The 20,617-nt window shown below is 38.6% G+C and overlaps 1 protein-coding gene and 1 pseudogene across 1 annotated transcript in view; one reads left to right on the top strand and one right to left on the bottom strand.

Annotated features, from left to right (window-relative positions):
- Positions 1-5,636: 5,636 nt before the first annotated feature.
- Positions 5,637-5,753, top strand: LOC139128523 (5S ribosomal RNA; annotated as a pseudogene).
- A 939-nt stretch (positions 5,754-6,692) lies between these two features.
- The window catches only part of LOC139128518 (sonic hedgehog protein-like), a 40,827-nt gene continuing 26,902 nt past the window's right edge, over positions 6,693-20,617 (bottom strand). The window contains exon 3 of the mRNA XM_070694284.1: positions 6,693-9,294. Coding sequence (XP_070550385.1) covers positions 8,624-9,294 — 671 coding nt within the window. The 3' untranslated portion in view covers positions 6,693-8,623. The remainder of the gene's footprint in view (positions 9,295-20,617) is intronic.

Here is a 20,617-nt window from a genome sequence, read left to right as displayed (position 1 = left end):
TCTTAGGGTCTTCAAAAGCGTGTCTCAGAATTTTTTTAAACCTTCTTAAACAATTTTTATGCCAGAAAAACTTCCATTGAGGTGAATTTAACCCTAGTTGATTTCTTTAGAATTGTGCTTCAAAAAACTAAGCAAGATATAAAAATTTTAGACAAACTTTAGAAGAGTGTTGTGACAGCTTGTATTCCAGCAAGTTTGAGTCAGATATTTTGAGGTATTGGGACAAAACATAGGGAAAACCGATTTTTGAAAGGTTATGCAAATTACCTGTCATGTGATAGTTATGTAAACAATGGTGACACTGTGGCTATCAAAATGTTCCCCTATATGTAGGCTTTCAGAAAATGTATAATTTACGGCGGTTCTGAGCTTATTAACCACCAGAGAATTTCAGCTCAAAATTACACTGTAACTGTGATACATATCACCTTCACGTATTAAACCTAGATTTAAACTTGACGGTGTCGATGCGATGGTAGATGTACTAGGTCAGCTTCTCTGAAAGTTTATTAGCAACTACGACCAAGCTTAATGATAAACCAATGCAACGTCTCCATCAATAAAAGTAACAACATAGCAACGTCTCCATCAATAAAAGTAACAACATAGCAACGTCTCAATCAATAAAAGTAACAACATAGCAACGTCTCCATCAATAAAAGTAACACATAGCAACGTCTCCATCAATAAAAGTAACAACATAGCAACGTCTCCATCAATAAAAGTAACAACATAGCAACGTCTCCATCAATAAAAGTAACAACATAGCAACGTCTCCATCAATAAAAGTAACAACATAGCAACGTCTCCATCAATAAAATTAACAACATAGCAACGTCTCCATCAATAAAAGTAAAAACATAGCAACATCTCCATCAATAAAAGTAACAACATAGCAACGTCTCCATCAATAAAAGTAACAACATAGCAACGTCTCCATCAATAAAAGTAACAACATAGCAACGTCTCAATCAATAAAAGTAACAACATAGCCAAATAAAATGATTTCCTCGAAGCTGTCATTCAAAATTTCCAGATCTACATGTATACACGATGTCAATAATCTTCATCGTATCTGAGTTAGTGATAAATACATTTTACGCTTTTGTTTTTGGTCGGGGAAATATACACCATAGACCATCATGGTGATATCCTGGATTTTAATTTTGTATATTGCGCCCTCTTACGACGATCTAGCCTCTTCTGAACGATGCGTATGGTAGAATTTTATACTTGTTATCTCTGTATATGCATATTTTTCATTTCCCGCGTAACGTCAGAGGCTAGTTTGTGTAAGAATCCCTTGAACTTGCAATTGATAATATCTGCTTTACTCAATGCATTCATGTTTTCGTTCAACTATACATTAACATGAGACATTTTGGATATTGAACAATACAAACCACAAAGTCATGTTTTTGGTGATCCTTTTGCCTTCCTTGATTTTAATCACACTGTGAACAAAAAAGGCCACGATCTCCATCTTCATTATTAGTATCTCTGTGTGCTTCAACACTTTATAATCTTCTTTTATTTCTAAGTTTTTACATACACTTCGAGGATCTGTTAATATAAATTTAGAGATTGTTCTACAACGTCTAATTTTCATCTCTTTTCTGATAAGTATTGCTGACATTGTGATATCTATTCCTATTTGTGGTACAAGTTTATATCAGTAAAGACACCACATCGGGCTCTATACAAAGCTATTGACACATACAGTCGGTGAATTTTATATCAGTACCCGTGTTCCATGACTCTATAAACTTTATTCTCACAGATATAGAACAGGATCTACAATTTTTACGTGTTTGTCAAAATATTGTATATCGTTAAGACTACTGACCTATCATATCTGATGATGCGAAAAATTCAGAAATCTTACTCATTTTACGGACCATGGCCATTGTCAGGAATTATTGAACATAGTAGTAAGCAAGTCTGATTCCGTAGTCAATGAAATGATGTCTATTTATATCAAGTCTTTCAAACATCGTCAAGTTTACAACAAAGTCATGTTCTCAGTACAGAGGTATACCTGTTTCCAAAAGATTTTTCGAATTTTACATTTTCACATTAGGAGACTGACATGTCACAAATTGAGAACATCTACAGCATTGGAGTGTTAATGCTATGATGTTGTACAGCATATAGGTGCGTTAATGCTAGGATGTTGTACAGCATAGGTATGTTAATGCTAGGATGATGTACAGCATAGGTGTGTTAATGCTAGGATGTTGTACAGCATTGGTGTGTTAATGCTAGGATGTTGTACAGCATTGGTGTGTTAATGCTAGGATGATGTACAGCATTGGTGTGTTAATGCTAGGATGTTGTACAGCATAGGTGCGTTAATGCTAGGATGATGTACAGCATTGTGTGTTAATGCTAGGATGTTGTACAGCATAGGTGTGTTAATGTTAGGATGATGTACAGCATTGGTGTTTTAATGCTAGGATGTTGTACAGCATTGGTGTGTTAATGCTAGGATGATGTACAGCATAGGTGTGTTAATGCTAGTGCGACAACTCTTTCTCTTTCTGGCCTTTGTGTCGTGAGTCGGGTTCGTACAGGGCTTTACACAGTGAGTATATCTTAACAGGAAAGTGGTAGCTGGCCTGAGTAATACTACACTGCTTAGAGGCCCCGTAAGGGTTTCTGACTTAATGGTACCTGCCGGCGAAGTTCTGCTGGGGTTAACGGCCCAACCCAGGCCAATAAAACACTGGGAGTCGTGTATTACAGCTCTCTGCCATTCGGCTTATATTTCTTTAATGTTAAATACAGCATTCAACAGGAACTACACAGCAACAGCTTACTGGAACTAAAGCAACAGCTTTACTGCTAAACTCTCTGCTCTCTAAACTCTCTGCTTACTTTACTCAGGATCGTACGTAGCTCCACTCAGCAGGGAATGAATGTCTGGAATGCCAAGTATGCCCACTGGAACTATTGACAGCTACGGAGTACTGGAACGAACTGTCTGTTAAGACAGTCTGGCAAGGCTACAGCAGCAACACCAGAGTTTACGGTGATACTCTGGGAACAGGAACGAGCAGCACACAGCCATTAACCAAGTCCTTAACTGGACTTACCCCTCTGCTCTGCTTAACAGGAACCGGGTCTCAGTGGGGTTGGCTGTCGGCACACTGGCCGCTGGATCAATGCTGAAGCCCCTCGAGGCTAAGTCAGCAGCTGCTCAGGATATCTGCAAGCCTTGCCGCCGAGACGTCTGAGATGTCTCGTACTCATACAGCAACTCCGTTCTATCAGCAACTCCGTCTATCTGCTTACAAAACTCTAAGTCCAGAGCTTAGAGATCTCTGCTACTACTGCTGGGCATAACAGCATCCTTCCCCTGTGCGTGGAGTAGCGCCCGATGCTAACTCAACAAAATCACACAAAACACTGGCTTAAGTATGACTTCTCTGCCAATCAGAAGCTACTTTTGCACACGATCATAGCCTTAAGCCAATGACATACAATATTCTGCTCATTATGATTGCCTAATCTGTATATTAATATCCCTACTTAATATCATCTTAATACTAATACTGCCACGTTGGCAAAAACAACTGTCAGAAGAAGTGATAAATGACCACACACTCTAAGACAAAGAGACGCATTGGAATGCAGTCCAGTCATGTCATCGGATATGTCTACTGACCTCTTAAGTGTATGTACCAAGGACAGTGCTCTACTCGATACTATAATTAAACGTAAACACAACAATTAAAAGACACTTAACTAATTAAGAAACCATTACAAAGACGTTTACACATCCAGAAACGTCACAGTAGGATGTTGTACAGCATATGTGTGTGTAGTGCTAGGATGATGTACAGCATTGGTGTGTTAATGCTAGGATGTTGTACAGCATAGGTGTGTTAATGCTAGGATGATGTACAGCATTGGTGTGTTAATGCTAGGATGTTGTACAGCATTGGTGTGTTAATGCTAGGATGTTGTACAGCATTGGTGTGTTAATGCTAGGATGTTGTACAGCATTGGTGTGTTAATGCTAGGATGTTGTACAGCATAGGTGTGTTAATGCTAGGATGTTGTACAGCATAGGTGTGTTAATGCTAGGATGATGTACAGCATTGGTGTGTTAATGCTAGGATGTTGTACAGCATATGTGTGTGTAGTGCTAGGATGTTGTACAGCATTGGTATGTTAATGCTAGGATGTTGTACAGCATAGGTGTGTTAATGCTAGGATGTTGTACAGCATAGGTGTGTTAATGCTAGGATGTTGTACAGCATAGGTGTGTGTAGTGCTAGGATGTTGTACAGCATAGGTGTGTTAATGCTAGGATGTTGTACAGCATAGGTGTGTTAATGCTAGGATGTTGTACAGCATTGGTGTGTTAATGCTAGGATGTTGTACAGCATTGGTGTGTTAATGCTAGGATGTTGTACAGCATTGGTGTGTTAATGCTAGATGTTGTACAGCATAGATGTGTTAATGCTAGGATGTTGTACAGCATAGGTGTGTGTAATGCTAGGATGTTGTACAGCATTGGTGTGTTAATGCTAGGATGTTGTACAGCATAGGTGTGTTAATGCTAGGATGATGTACAGCATAGGTGTGTTAATGCTAGGATGATGTACAGCATAGGTGTGTGTAGTGCTAGGATGTTGTACAGCATTGGTGTGTTAATGCTAGGATGTTGTACAGCATTGGTGTGTTAATGCTAGGATGTTGCAAGTGCAGCCAACGAACAATGCACTTTTAAAAAGGTCCTTACTATGATAAGATATATTGTGCATGACAAATAATGTGAACTGACTAATTTTAAGTCAAGAGGGTAATTAATTAGCTGTTCATAATTTGCCCTCCCACAGAAAATTTTTCGACTTACCCTCCCACATTCAAACTTCATTTTTACCGACTCCCCACTTATTTTTGCCTGTTTCCCCCCCACTTTGAATTTTTGAAGCTCCCTCGCCCTATAGCGAAAAAAAACTTGCCAATTTCCCCTGCCCTGGAAACAATACCCCTCAAAAAGTTTTTCGCCAAGCCCTGTCCCCAGGAAAATCAACCGATATCCGCCCTGCCCTACAAAAAAAACTAAAATTTGCTCCTCTACCACCTAAAACATGTCCTCTGCCCTAGCAAAATTAAAATTTCCCCTGCCCTCAAAAATTGCTCCTGAATAGCTTTTTCGATGAATAGCTCCTTTGGCTGCACCTGATGTTGTACAGCATAGGTGTGTTAATGCTAGGATGATGTACAGCATAGGTGTGTGTAGTGCTAGGATGTTGTACAGCATTGGTGTGTTAATGCTAGGATGTTGTACAGCATAGGTGTGTTAATGCTAGGATGTTGTACAGCATAGGTGTGTTAATGCTAGGATGTTGTATAGCATATGTGTGTTAATGGTAGGGTGTTGTACAGCATAGGTGTGTTAATGCTAGAATGTTGCAACTGAATTTGAACATTGCTTTGAGTGTGATCACATGTATGCATCTTGAAAGGCGCCCTCTAAACATCACATATTTTCATCGTGAGGAAGATGTGGCCCATATCCAGTGCTGTTGCTAGAAATGTCAGTTGCAATTGGTGGTTTCATTCGTTGAGAGCCGGTTTTCATTAAAAGAACTGTGAGGGCAGTGTTTTAGAAAACCACAACTGCAAGTCGTTCATACCACTTAGAACACACCGGTTCTCGTCCGATCACCGAAGTTAAGCTACGTTTGACGTTAGTACTTGGATGGGTGACCGCCTGGGAATACCACGTGTTGTTGGCTTTATTCATTAGTTTTCAAGCCTTGTAAGACTTGAAGGAGAAGAATGGATCCTGAATGCATTTATATGATGATATTTGTAATTAAACAGCTAATTAATTGTTTTTCAGACAAGACAATTGTAATTTTAATGCATTCACAGTTATGTAGATTTGTTTTGTTTGCGACTATGTTGCAATAAATTTATTATTTTCAAAAAAAAATCGTTCATCAAAAAAGTCGTTCACCCACATTGCCTGTTGTTGAAGTTTTTGACTCAAATCAACCATAGATGACATAAGAATCTTCACACGCTCTACATTTTACACGACCACACAACTGTCCAGCTTTAAAGCGAATGTTTTGATTCGATCATCGTTTTTTGGTCAAACGTCGTTGTTTAAATGGAAGGACATTTGGCAGAAATGAAATGATTTCTCTGCTTCTTTGTAGCAAGCAACTCTATGAAAATATTCACACTCTTGGTACTCTCTTACCATTACATTCACTTAAATTGTATCGAATTGTGTGACGTCACAGTTATCATTTAAACTGAAGGATATTTAATAGAAATGACGATTGACCCTTGACCTTAATATCTCCGATTATCTCACTGTGAACATTTTTTTATAATTTTGTCCAATTGCTTTTAGGTTGTGAAATGTTTAGTTTTTAAGTATTTGTGTTCCTCTATACCTGTCGTCAAAACAAAGACCTTTTGGTAACCACACATGTTTCTAGATGACGCAATGTCGCATGTAAGCATTGATTGACTTTGTACATAATTGGTCGAACACAAAATTACATTCTGACTGTTAATAATTGACGAGTCAATGGGTGATTATGTTGAAGGGGGCGTGCTTTTTCAAGTTCATGGTGGGTTCTTAATTGGATCAAAAACTACTTGAACTCTAGAATTGCAACTATCAGGATAAAAAGTACAGACACCAACACATTGAAACATTTGATCGCTATATCAGAGCTTTTATTAGAAAATATTTTCAGTACAGAAGCTATGCAATTGTATAGTCATTGACCTTTGAACTCTGTGGCTGCAAGCCTTTAGCAATTAGAGTCTACAGATTCGACAGAACGAATTAGGAATGATACTTTATGTCGATAGCAATGACTGTTTGTGTGTGTGTGTGGGGGGGGGGTTGTGGCTGGCTGACTGTGTTAGAAATGTTTCTGATTGTGTTTAGGATTACGATTCTGTGTGTGTGTTTAGGAATGACATTGCATGGTGTGTTTGGTGAAATAATACTGGTTATTAAAAGAGAGGTGACGTACCTAAACCTGAAATTAATGCAAGGCCATTATGGCAAAAGAAAAAAACTAAAAACCCGATAACCACGAGAAATTTAAAATCAGTCAAGTCTGGAATTAAAATAAGTCCATGATTAATCATGAATTGCATACTTGCTTTGAAGTAAAAGTCCTTATTCTTAAATTGTAGATTCGATTTTTTGTATAAAGAGTACTTATGATTGAAGAATACAGCAATTTGCAGAATAATTTGACAGTATAAGCGACACTTTTTCACAGTTTATGGTATTATCGCCTCGTCATCATCATCACAAAGATAAGGTTTCTCAGCTTATGTACTCTTCTCTCTGTTTTGTTCGATGCGTTATTTGTATTCTTGTCAAAACTATGACCAGAGAATGAATAACCTTGACAAAGATATGGAGTCAACTTCAAAGAAAAATGATGTCGTAAGTTCTTGATAATAGATTCTGATGAACCACCTAGTCTACTCATTAAAGTTGCATTTGATATTCAAAGAATGAAATTCTAATTTACAACGATTCTATTCCGTGATCTTAACTAGAAGTAAAGGTTATATGATGGGTAATTGTCGATGGACTGCAAGCTACAGTGATAGTTTATTTGTCAAATTATTTTCATAGCTTGATTTTAATTTGAACTCTTCTGCAAATCACGGGAAATTACAAGTGACCATACCAAAAGCCTTAAATATATACATGCATTTAAATCTTTTATTATGAAATGCAAAGAAAACAAGCTCAAACCCTATTGAATTCTGGGAAATATTTCCATACCCTATTCTCCGATATTTACACAGGATTTTCGTCAGATAGAAATCGATATACTCTGTAATGTAACTATGGATACTCAGAATATTTCTAGTTGTCACCTAAATTTCAATAAAAATATTAACATTAATCGAGATTAGCATGAGAAACTTTGGTGACGTCATATGTATGTTATTTCTGGTTCACATTATAGGGAATATAAAGGGTAACCTCTACGTCATAATTTATTCATTTGTTTTGCCTTGAAACACACTACTGTTTTATAATGGCTTTCTTGCATACATTTAGGTTTATGTTGGTGTTTCGGTTACATACTGTTCCGATAAAATGATTGAAAACATGAATATGACGTCATCTGTCTTTATGTGACAAGGACTGTGTTTCAGCAACGCATGGGCACAAAGATTCTATCTTACAAAAATATAAATAAAATATCTTGTGACCTACAAAATGGTGACGTCATTTAAGTAGAATTTTGAAAGTAAACTATCTGGTATGTAATAAATAGATATTGAATCTACAACAACAGCTCTTCATATCTAGTTCTTCTAGGTCTCTGTCTTCCCATCGCTTTATTCAGTGAGAGCATAGTTTCATATTTCTTTGATAATTAAATATGTATTGCTGTTCAGGTACAGATTAAATTCAAATGATTCAATCAGAGTTTAAATTGTACTTGTTACATTCACAACTTTCACAAACAGTCAAGAGATCATAACTCAATACAAACAGAAAACTGTAGAAATTTCTCCTTCAAGTACTACCGCCCCCTAGAGGCGAGTTAAGATAATACAAAGTTGGAATGTCTATGGAGTTTGTAGATTTTGGCGGTTTATCTCAAACAACAATTCCATTTGGATGAATGAGACTCTGGTCGAGATATCCTGCAGTCAAGGTATAGACAAGCTTTGGATACCAATGAACCCCTTCACTTTGAAATTGCGCCATGAAATACCAAAGAGTTGTTGAAATCCGGTGTAAAAGACGCAAAGGCGCGAAAGCAAAGTGTGCTAAATCGTGGTCCACCATTGCATAGCATGACGTCAGCGTACCGTCAACAACGATTCTACCGTCCACAGTCAATGGCGCATAAACTCCGAATTCTTCAATTTTCGTTTTATTTGTAACTTTGACAGGTTTCAGAGTGCCCGTTTCTACACCCTCGGCCACATATATGTAATGTCCAATTTTTACATCTTCTGCGTACACTGGTTTAGTACCGGGGTCAAAGGTCACATTAAATTTCGACGCATACACCAGATGACCCGCGGACAGTACCAACTTGTACCCATAGTCCTCGTTTTCAATTACGTGATAAATTTGCTTCACTGTCGGGTTCTTGTCCAAGATCATGATGACTTCACTGAAGACAACATCCCCGTCTTTGTTTACGCTCATAACTTTATCCTTCAGTTCGATTTGGTCCATCGTTTTTGTACGGCCATTTTCCAAGGTAACCGTTGCACTGGTTGGGAAACACCCCCCTGACTTGAGGCCTTCAGCGTGTTCTGTAATGAAAAACACGAAACGTAGAAGTCAATAATCTATAGCTATGCATTTAGATATTCAATTGGAGTGAATATTTGTTGATTGGGCCGTTTGACTTTTGACCGGTGGAGGTGAGTTTATCAGGGGTCATCAGACTATCACTTTATTACATGGTAACAAATACCTCAATTGCTCCGTAGTTCCTAAAAGCTTATCGAATCCACTGTTTAACGTAGTTCAAAACCTTTACAACGATAATGATTATTTTAGACATTTCTCAAGTCCAGGTTGAAGACAAAATGACACTTCATCTTCGTATCATGTCAACGCAGTCAGTTAAGACGCCGACTTTATCAAAATCAGTAAACAAGAACCATGGCGTGTAACCTATTTAATCAACCAACAAGGACACATATTTCTGACATGTCAATCAACTTGACCGTAACAAGATAACTGACGACCCAATTTAAAGGTTAAATACTCATAATTCTCGAGTGAAAATTCAAATAATATCAACTTCAACCGTCCTGTCTCGGTACATCATCGCAAGACAGTTGGCTGAAGAGCAAATCTAGGTTAAGCACGGGGTCAGGTCAGAGTGGCGTTGGCGCTGTTTTCCTTTAACTTGTCAACAAGTCATCTATCTACTAACCATTAGACACTTCCGTCAATGCTGACGCCTCCTGTCGTCATTAAATACCTCCATACCTTTTCGACTTTTAACAGCGTTTTACAGTTTCTAGAGTATGTTTTGAAAGGGTCGCCGGTATACAAATCGTGGTTAAGTTGAGAAAGTATTTAAAATTAATACTTGAGTTTCAGCCCGTCAGTCTCTTTATGCCTTTCAATATTTGCGGTCTGCTTTCTCGTTGCACGGTGAAAAGACAATACTTTGATCAACCTGGTTGCACGGTTTTATCGACGGAACACTAACCAAATCAAAGAAGTCAAACCGAGGCTAATCACCACTGAGAACATTGGTGACAAATCAGCGTCAGACGTGAACGTTCAAGCTTCCGTGTTTTGAATTTTTGAAGCCAGTTTTGTTGGAATAAAGTCTGGAAGATCAAACCAACAGCAACGGATTGATAAAGACTAATATACGCTGCATCCACATGTTCCGAGAAGACAGAGGTGTTCATCAGAGTCTAATTTTATTAGAATTGTTTGCTGAACAGCCATTCAAATTTACAAAGAATTATCGAATTCGGGGCGAAAATTGAAGTCTTGGTATGTTTTCCCATTCCCTCCGACCCTACACACCTATTTCATAGCCAACCAACTCACCCCATTCCATAACCAGCTATTTTACCCACCAACTCACCCCATTCCATAACCAGCTATTTTACCCACCAAGATCACTGTGAGAGCAAATGATGTAGGACAAAGTGTCAATCAACATCAAAAGTTAGCGTTGTCATATCTGCAAAGTCTGTGCTGTGATGTAACGTTGAAAGGCCTATAATCCCGCTATCAGTAAAGTAAGTCAGTCTAGCTATCACAGACAACCATCTGTTAAACAATGCAACCTTTTAAATCCTGTGTCACCACTCTGTACTCTGAGGTTAAGGCGGCAAAATCGCACAGAGAGAAAACACCTGTGTTTATATATTAATTTTTTACCGCCGAAGCGTTTGTTTCAAGTCTATAAAGTTGTCACTTCTTGATGATAAATCGTCCTATTTACAAGTGTAAAGTTGTCAAATGATCAACCACCTTTTATCTTTGCAACTTCAAGCCCAATTTCAAGTTTTAAGAAGAGTTTTTGCGTGACGCCAAAGGTCAAAGTTCATGACTCATGTCATTTATCTTACCATAAATTGTTTTATTAAGAGTCGTAGACGCATTTCGTCCACCGAAATTTGAAGAGTGGCATCTACTAGACTTGTACAGTGGGCGTGGTATCGGCTATCAAAGCTTCCGTCTCCTTGTTTTCAATTCAGTCGTTCCGACATTACAACTTGCAGTTCACAAAAAGCCGTCACGTAAAGTGTTCTTAATATCATACTTGCTGTGTTCAGTCCATTGTATATTCAGTAAATGTAATGATTTTCAAAGATACACGAAATCTTCGTATCCTGTTAGGATTGTGAGTAACAGCTGCCTACAAGGTAGCAGTTGTTGTGTCTGTTTGTAGCAGAGAGTTGAGTAATTTTCATCATGCATATCGGTAGTAGCGTGAACAGATGACCAGACTTTAAACAATCTCTCTACATTGAATATTGGGAAGCAAGAAACTAGGCAGTCTGTGTATGGTTTGACATCTACATTTGCAGCTTTGATTGGTTTCCCTGTAACGATTTCCCGCATTGACTGTTTTGTGTCTACTTCTTCGAGAAAATAGATGATTTAATCAAGAAACCATAGCCGTGCACACCAAAAAGGACTTTTACTTAAATAATTACAAAAATGATTCTACTATGCTAAGCTAGTAGCAATCATAACACCAAGTAAAACGTTTAATTATGGGCAATTATTTGTTCCTCCACACATAGTCATCTCTTAACCATTGTAAAGTGTTTTTGATACGGTGTAGGCTACACACGTGAATTATTTTGCAGCCCCGGTGACATTGCAGTTGTTTCGTAAAATTACTTTGAGGTACCTTGGGCGAGAGAGGTGACTTGGAGGGAGGGAGGGGAGTGGGGTACCTTAGGCGAGCCCTAGAGGTGACTTGGAGGGAGGGGAGTGGGGTACCTTAGGCGAGCCCTAGAGGTGACTCGGAGGGAGGGGAGTGGGGTACCTTAGGCGAGCCCTAGAGGTGACTTGGAGGGAGGGGAGTGGGGTACCTTAGGCGAGGCCTAGAGGTGACTTGGAGGGAGGGGAGTGGGGTACCTTAGGCGAGCCCTAGAGGTGACTCGGAGGGAGGGGAGTGGGGTACCTTAGGCGAGCCCTAGAGGTGACTTGGAGGGAGGGGAGTGTGGTACCTTAGGCGAGCCCTAGAGTTGACTTGGAGGGAGGGGAGTGTGGTACCTTAGGCGAGCCCTAGAGTTGACTCGGAGGGAGGGGAGTGGGGTACCTTAGGCGAGCCCTAGAGTTGACTCGGAGGGAGGGGAGTGGGGTACCTTAGGCGAGCCCTAGAGGTGACTTGGAGGGAGGGGAGTGGGGTACCTTAGGCGAGCCCTAGAGTTGACTCGGAGGGAGGGGAGTGGGGTACCTTAGGCGAGCCCTAGAGTTGACTCGGAGGGAGGGGAGTGGGGTACCTTAGGCGAGCCCTAGAGGTGACTCGGAGGGAGGGAGTGGGGTACCTTAGGCGAGCCATAGAGGTGACTCGGAGGGAGGGGAGTGGGGTACCTTAGGCGAGCCCTAGAGGTGACTTGGAGGGAGGGGAGTGTGGTACCTTAGCGAGCCCTAGAGTTGACTTGGAGGGAGGGGAGTGTGGTACCTTAGGCGAGCCCTAGAGTTGACTCGGAGGGAGGGGAGTGGGGTACCTTAGGCGAGCCCTAGAGTTGACTCGGAGGGAGGGGAGTGGGGTACCTTAGGCGAGCCCTAGAGGTGACTTGGAGGGAGGGGAGTGGGGTACCTTAGGCGAGCCCTAGAGGTGACTCGGAGGGAGGGGAGTGGGGTACCTTAGGCGAGCCCTAGAGGTGACTTGGAGGGAGGGGAGTGGGGTACCTTAGGCGAGCCCTAGAGGTGACTCGGAGGGAGGGGAGTCTTTCGCAAAATGTCAGTGATCTAACCTTATCATTTAATGAAAGCAATACTGTTCCAACACATTTAGTAGCCACCTCCCCTTTCGGGGAAGTCAGCGCTAATGATCTGACGTTAATTGAACAGTTTCTGTATCATGAATTCAGGGCCAAGCAGGGTACAGGTCGACAAAAAATCCAATTGAACAATGAATTTGGCGAATCTGTTAAATGTACTAACAGGAGAACAGTGTGTGTGTGTGATTTTATTATTATCATTTTATTGTTCTGTTGCTAATATTGTATTTGTATCATATTTGCATCATTTGTATAATTTTTGCCAGTGAAATAAATTATTGAATCATCAAATTATAACAGTTGACTAAAAGATTAGAACAGAGGGTTCAATTTGTTTCAAATTCTAATGACACAATTCCTGATCATAATTACGATCGTAATTAAGATTAGCATTAAAGATTAAATGAACAAAACAGATCAAGACAATTAGTTTCCTTTGAGAATGTAAACTATTTAAATTGGCTGGAATCATGGCATCACGTAATGACATTACCACTATTGTCCCTACGCCATGTAAAGTCTTTGAATTTCACCTTAAAGTACACACCTGGTAGGTCAGTCATCAAGAGTTAAGGAACTGTCACGTGACAGATTTAAAAAATAGGTTACCCTGTAACTGTTACATTGATGTCGTACATATTTATCTGTCACCATGGCAACCTTCAAAGTACGTAAATTCGTATTCAAGAGATATTCTTCTTGCAGACCAAGACATCATTTCCATAAATATATAAATAATTATTTTTCTTAAATTGATTCCATTGGTAGTGCTAAAATTGACTTCTGAAAGATTTTACCGCAAAATGTAGCAAAAAACAGAATGAGCAAATGAACAATTAAGAAAATTAACAAATAAGTGCATATTAAGATGAATGAGTAACTACTCAAGTAAATTAATTAATTGATCGATTAATTTTGTAAGCTGCATTAATTAAGATATAACAGTACAACGATACGAACCAAAGCGAGGGCATTTCGTTAAAGGTTTCTGTCTTGACACATGCGCACTATATCATCCGAGTGGTTGATACGGTACATATGTTGTGAGGGTAATTTAGATCTAAGATTCCTAAGGGATTTATCCCTGCAACAAATTGCTGCTGAAAAGGGTAATGTTTATACAATCAGATAATCTGACACTTGTTATTCAGAAAACATACCTTACATTTACGTGTTCTGTATTGTGTAGTAGAGAAAATGAACAGTAATGTTCGTTTTGTCAAATTACTTCCTCCAATGAGACCCGGCGTTGAATGGCCTTAGTTGGGTATATACTCAACATCTGAAACCTTTCACAACATTTAATCTGTCAGCTCAACAAAATTGTCTATCATATGGACTGTATGCAACACTTCGAACAAACCAACGAATTGTGGGAGTTACAAGCCACACCAGGTCACGTGACATGCATTCTTTTTAAGGAGATTAGCATCAAGGGTTAATTTCAGCTAGCCATTTTGTTCACTTTCCTACTTAATACAGAGAAGTGAAAAGGACTCAGTTTTGTTTTAAAATGCCACCATTCTATCATGAATAGCTGGGTTTGTTGCACCCAGTCTCCATATCTTGTAGCACCTCTCTATGTCAAACGCTATTTCCGGCTTAAACACGCTGAGTTGAACGATGCCTCTTATTTCCTTTGGATGGATTAAAACCGATGAGTTTTAGATCATTGTAAACGGATTAAAAGGTCAGCGAGGTTCATGTTATTATTCTCTGAACTGAGTGCATTTGACGTGCAATCCATTGTCACGCATAATTTTCTAGTAATTGACATTTTGTTTATTTGTTTGTTTGTTTGTTTGTTTGTTTGTTTATGTTTGTGAGTTTGTCTCGGAGTGTCAACTAATCAACAGGTGTTGCCCAGGATTTGACAACCACCTTTGGGCATGGAATCGAATTGACCAATCACCGTCGGGCACTCAATCGAATTAACCAATCACCGTCGGGTATGGAATCGAATTGATCAATCACTGTCGAGCATGGAATCGAATAAATCGTTTTATTTGCATGTATATCTCGGTATTGGTTGGTGTTTTCTGCGCGATGTCGGTCATCATCGTGATTGGTCGATCATAACGGTTACCACTTGCAGATTACACGTATCATTAACTGAAATAATCTAATCGCCTTGTGGGGTGTCTTCGTCTCGCTAAATCAAACACCTAATTTTTTCAGTGTGGGCGTTTCTAACAAAATTTCCGAATGAAAAAAGTTATATAAAGAAGCAAATTAGAAACAATATTTTCTTGTATTGGCAGTAAATACTGTATACCGTGACTTATAGCAACAACTTGTTTTTAACAACACCATATCTTATCACGTGATTTAAAGCTGATGTTTTATCGTCTGTATCAAATGCAGGGTTTTTAGATGGAAGGACGCCGTAGTTGAGATTGTTTGGCGCCGTATTGAAGTAGACAAGCCATTGTGCAGGCTACAGTAATGTGTCAGTGTGATGCTGTGTTTGTAAGCTTTTTTAACTCGGTAGTGATTGAGATAGGTTTGAATTCATAGACGTTGTAACCACACACTGTCAGCTGAATTCCTAACATCCATCATTCTGACATCGCTCAGTAATCCAGCATTACTGAAATCACCTTACAAATGAAACTATCCAATCCCACAATATGAATATCTCGCAGGATTGCCGGCAAAAGCCACGCGTTTATGCGCTCAATATTTTATCAGGTCATATTTCCGTCCCCAGTTGATCCTTGCTAAGTCTTGACATGATGCATGGCGTATTTTCACAGCCACTGACTTCATTAGCTATTCAACGCCATGGCTACATTGCCTAAACAGCGGATGAATATTATCAAATCAGACCAACAGTCTCATTAATAAAGAAGAAAATCGGAAGCCAGTCTCTTCGCCGCTCTTGCCAATTATTTATGGTTTTAAACTAACGGTGTAAGTCAGTTTTAAATTAACTGTGTAAGTTAGTGAAACACGGATGTACAAGCATAAAGTATGAAATCTATCATTTTCTTATCAGAGATTTAGTTAAATGCAATATATGATATGAAGTTTAGAACACCTTAAAATGCATTCATATTCATAAATATGTTCGATTTTTTGTGGTCGATTGACTAAGTTATTAAAATGAACACAAATCAATGTTAAAATTCAAAATAAAGGTATTTCCAAGAAATCAAGTGAACACAATTGACAGTTTCAGATTGTACGAATGTAGATTCATACCGCTATCTATTCTCTGTAGACATCGTTACGTCACAATACTGAACCCTGGGATTGAGTTCTAAGCTGTATCATCCTGAACAATTCATATGAATTTCTTTTGAAATTTTTAATTTTAACGATTATGTATTATGCTGGCTATAACCCTGCGGAATAATTAAGCTTACAAACTCTGACAAATTTTCAAATATTCGTCAAAAATAATGACAATAATCTACTAAAATGAAATATAATTGATATTGCTATAATTTCAATACTTCAAGCGAAAGCACTTTAACCAATACTTTCGATATAAAGAGCAGGTTTTAGCTGGATAGTTGAAGAATTCGAAAATCTTTGATGAAAAATACAAATTCAATGGCAAGGGTTCATCCAATAACTACTGTACAGATGATAATACAGTGAGTAACAATTGGACCTTCCGCTTTGACAAATGAGAGCCGAGGTTGGATGACGTCATAGTATGATCACAAATTATACATTGAGCAGGAGATAAGAATCCAAATCACTCACAAAACATCTGACGATGCTTTATCATCGTATTGCTAGAGATACATTGTACATTCTGGACAGTGTTTTACAAATTAGAGCAGTTAGTAGACTTTTCCCTAGGTATCTCAAGACTGTATCTGTGACAAGAACATCACTTATCAACGACCATCCTGAGCATGCAACGAATCTTTCTATTCTCACTATGTAAATTTGCAGAGCTTGCAGTGAAGCAACAACGACCTAGAAGAAACACTGTCAAAAAAAATTGATGGCCTGAATTTTTGTCCTGGAATTCTTTTCCAAGACGATGAAGAATTGCATCTTACATGCTCACATGCTGTTCAAGGGAAAGTTGTAACCCTAATAGTTTGGTGCTTTGTAGTGCTTTGTTTGGAAATATGTAAATCTTTACACCGTCTTGATAAATAATAATAAACATAATAAAAATAAACATATAATAATAATAATAATAATAATAATAATAATAATAATAAATAATAATAATAATAATAATAATAATAATAATAATTATTATTATTATTATTATTATTATTATTAATAAAACAAGGAATAGATTACGATAATTATCAAAATACTTTACGTTACGTTCTAAAAATATGAATTATTTTTACTTTGCGTGATTGAAACAATTGTCTTATTTTTTATAAAAGAGTGTTTCTGGGCAAGTAATTGGAATTTTTTCTATTATTCTAGATACTGACGTAAACGGATCTATCAAATTTTACATGTTGCTGTTAATAAGGGCTATGTACCGTCATCCTGGGTATTGAATATTATGAGTGTGTGTGTGTGTGAGTTGCTGCATGTGTTTCTGAGTTCCAATTAATGTTGTATGTAGAAGGGTGTTGCTCCGTGGCTGTGGTATTTGATGAATGTCCACGTGAGTGAATGATTTGTGTGCAATCTGGATGACAATAGAGGCCAACTTTGCTACAGATTACTGATTTACCCCACGTGAAAAAGTTTTTGAACTGGTCTTATAGCAAATATCCTGCTTTCCTGCTGCATTTAATAAAGACTTACAAATGACATTCACTCCATGGTTTCAACCCGCTGAATCAAATAAACAAGTTTATTCTAGAGTCCAACAATTGTTTTCTTTTCTCTTTCAAATATATTTCTGAATTCCTTGATTCCTTGCCAATGTGTGTGTTGAAAAATGTCAAATTATTTCATTATCAAAATAGCATTGCGTCCCTCAAAATAACATTTCGCCCTTCAAAATTACCAGTCAACAGTACGTTAGAGAAAATGCCACTGTTAGTGAGAAGCTGGAAATGTTGTTCTCCTATTTAACCTGGTAGCCAGGTTGGAGGGTTACTTAATGAACAGCAGTAAACAAAATGAACGGTAGTGAACCAAACAACGTGTGCCTGAAAATAACAAAATTAAGCAAATACATTGAGACTTGGTAACTTGGCACGTTTGACGACCTTGTTTGTGGAATTGTGCTGACATCTGTCTAGTCGTAAATGTCAAAGTGTAAGTAAGTTGAATTGCTATGAACACGACCGTCACCTTAACACGTATTTTGTCAAGTTTACGATTAAAGAATATAAATCGACTCAGGTACAACATGCTATCTGCCAAGTTCAATGCCGACCGACATTAAGTGTTATCTACCATGTTCAATACTGACTGACATTAAATCGACCACAACTCGCTACTGGAATATTAAATTCCGTTACTGATGGCGTGTATTCCCATCACGTGTTTCTGTCATGGCAGTGTTCGTATATTTGGCTGGCATCTTATCGCCGTGTGTCAGGTCACGTGTCGATGATAAATATGTGATTCTCTTCCACTTTTCTTGCAACCCGGTTATCATTACTTCAAAAGGGGATTGTCAATAGGTTACATTGAATCGTCATTACACCAAAATGACTCTACATATCACTCTAACATCGTCATTGCATGACACTGAAATAACATTGCATTACATTAGATTGGTTGGACTGCCATTGTGCAATACTGCCACCAATGTCATTACACACAATACCAAGGTGCAATACTACAGAACTACAAGCATTTACTACACTATCATTGCACCATGCCGCAGCGTAGTCATTATTTTGTGATGTAACAGAGTCACGAGGAAACCCTTATCTATCAATACATCACACTGTACTGTCACATAACACTCTACACCATCATTAAAACACACTGGACAGTAGATACAAGACAAAAGTTGCATTAGACAACATAAGTGTGTCATTATACCACATTCTACTATCACCGCACTACACTGGCATCGTTAGAGCGCACTTCACCATTATAATCCATATTGCACGTTCATTACATCGCACTGCACTAATGGTACCACACTACACTACAGTGTCATTACACTACACTATTGGCACACCACACCACACTACAATGTACTATTGGTACACCACACCACACTACAGTGTCATTACACTACACTATTGGTTCAGCACACCACACTACAGTGTCATCGCACTACACTATCGGTACACCACACAACACTACAGTGTCATTACACTACACTATTGGTTCAGCACACCACACTACAGTGTCATCGCACTACACTATCGGTACACCACACAACACTACAGTGTCATTACACTACACTATCGGTACACCACACCACACTACAATGTACTATTGGTACACCACACCACACTACAGTGTCACTGCACTACACTATCGGTACACCACACCACACTACAATGCCATTGCACTACACTATACTGCCGGTACTGTACTGTCGGTACAAAACACTGCATCTTCAGTTAATAACATTTCTTTGTCATTGAACCACATTGTGCTGTCTTTATACCAGTTCCTTTAATAGTCAGTTATTATTATTATTGCAGATCACCAGGGCACTGTTAATATGTCATATTTTGTCTGCTCATTTCTTGAATAATGAAAATGCATTGAGGTCTATTAAATGTGAAACATTATCAAGAAGGTCGATTTGACTGGAGCTGCCGTCGGCGATCAGTGTTTGTTCCCTGCCGTTGTTCTATAGTTTGCAGGTAGTCACTTTGTAATAGAGAGCTAGAACACGACACCTATGCAAACTTCATACTCTGTAATAGAGCTAACATTAATACTGTGTTGACACTGCATAAATGGATCTTATCCAGACAGCGTTTATGATAGACGGCTCCTTCACCAATCAAAAAATGCCAAAGAGCCTGTACATGCGTCTGCATGATTTTGTCAATGCATGTGTTATCACGGTTTGATCAGCCAGAGTTAGACTTGATCTGAAGTCCAGATAAAATACAGCCTCTGAAAAGACTCATTGCGGTTTGAATTCTCTGATGCAGGCGATAAGTGGTCCGTTCTTTCTGCTTCACAGACGACGAGTCAGCTATTTGGCCAGCAAGGGTATCGTATGCCAAGTGTGTCCAGTAGAAAAATATTTAAAATACAAGCATGGAACAATAAGACAGAGTAAGGCTACACCCATTTACAAGGTTTAGGTGTCTGGACATTCAAAGGCCAAGCCACCATACAGTGAAATTCATGTCGTCAGTTAAGGACAGGTAAACAAACTGATGGAAGAGCAGAACGATTGGCTTTCCATAGGGGCAGGGTTGTAGCCTGATGAAAAACTTTGGTCGATGTCAAAAGGGATCAAACAGGAAAAGATCAAAGCAAAGGGATATTAAGCTGATTGGACAATCAGGAAGTTATGGATTGTGTTTCAATGAAATCTTATTACTTTAGCTGAGCTTTAATATAAAGTGTTGTAATTGGATAGATTTCTGCTTGAATCACTTGTAGTACTAATTTCATTGATTTTTGCCTAATTACCATCTTCGTCCATTTTATTGAGCGTACTTAACTTAAGCGGTTTGTCTCCGAGGCATGACACTTTCCAAACTGTCAATTTGTTGACATTGGAACAGACGTTGACGCCGAAGGTGACTTGTGTAGACAGAGACAG

This window comes from Ptychodera flava, unplaced genomic scaffold, assembly GCF_041260155.1.
Source record: "Ptychodera flava strain L36383 unplaced genomic scaffold, AS_Pfla_20210202 Scaffold_57__1_contigs__length_852473_pilon, whole genome shotgun sequence".
In the NCBI taxonomy this organism is placed as follows: Eukaryota; Metazoa; Hemichordata; class Enteropneusta; family Ptychoderidae; genus Ptychodera; species Ptychodera flava.
Note: the sequence above shows the minus strand (reverse complement) of the source record. Positions and strands in the feature narration are given on the sequence as shown.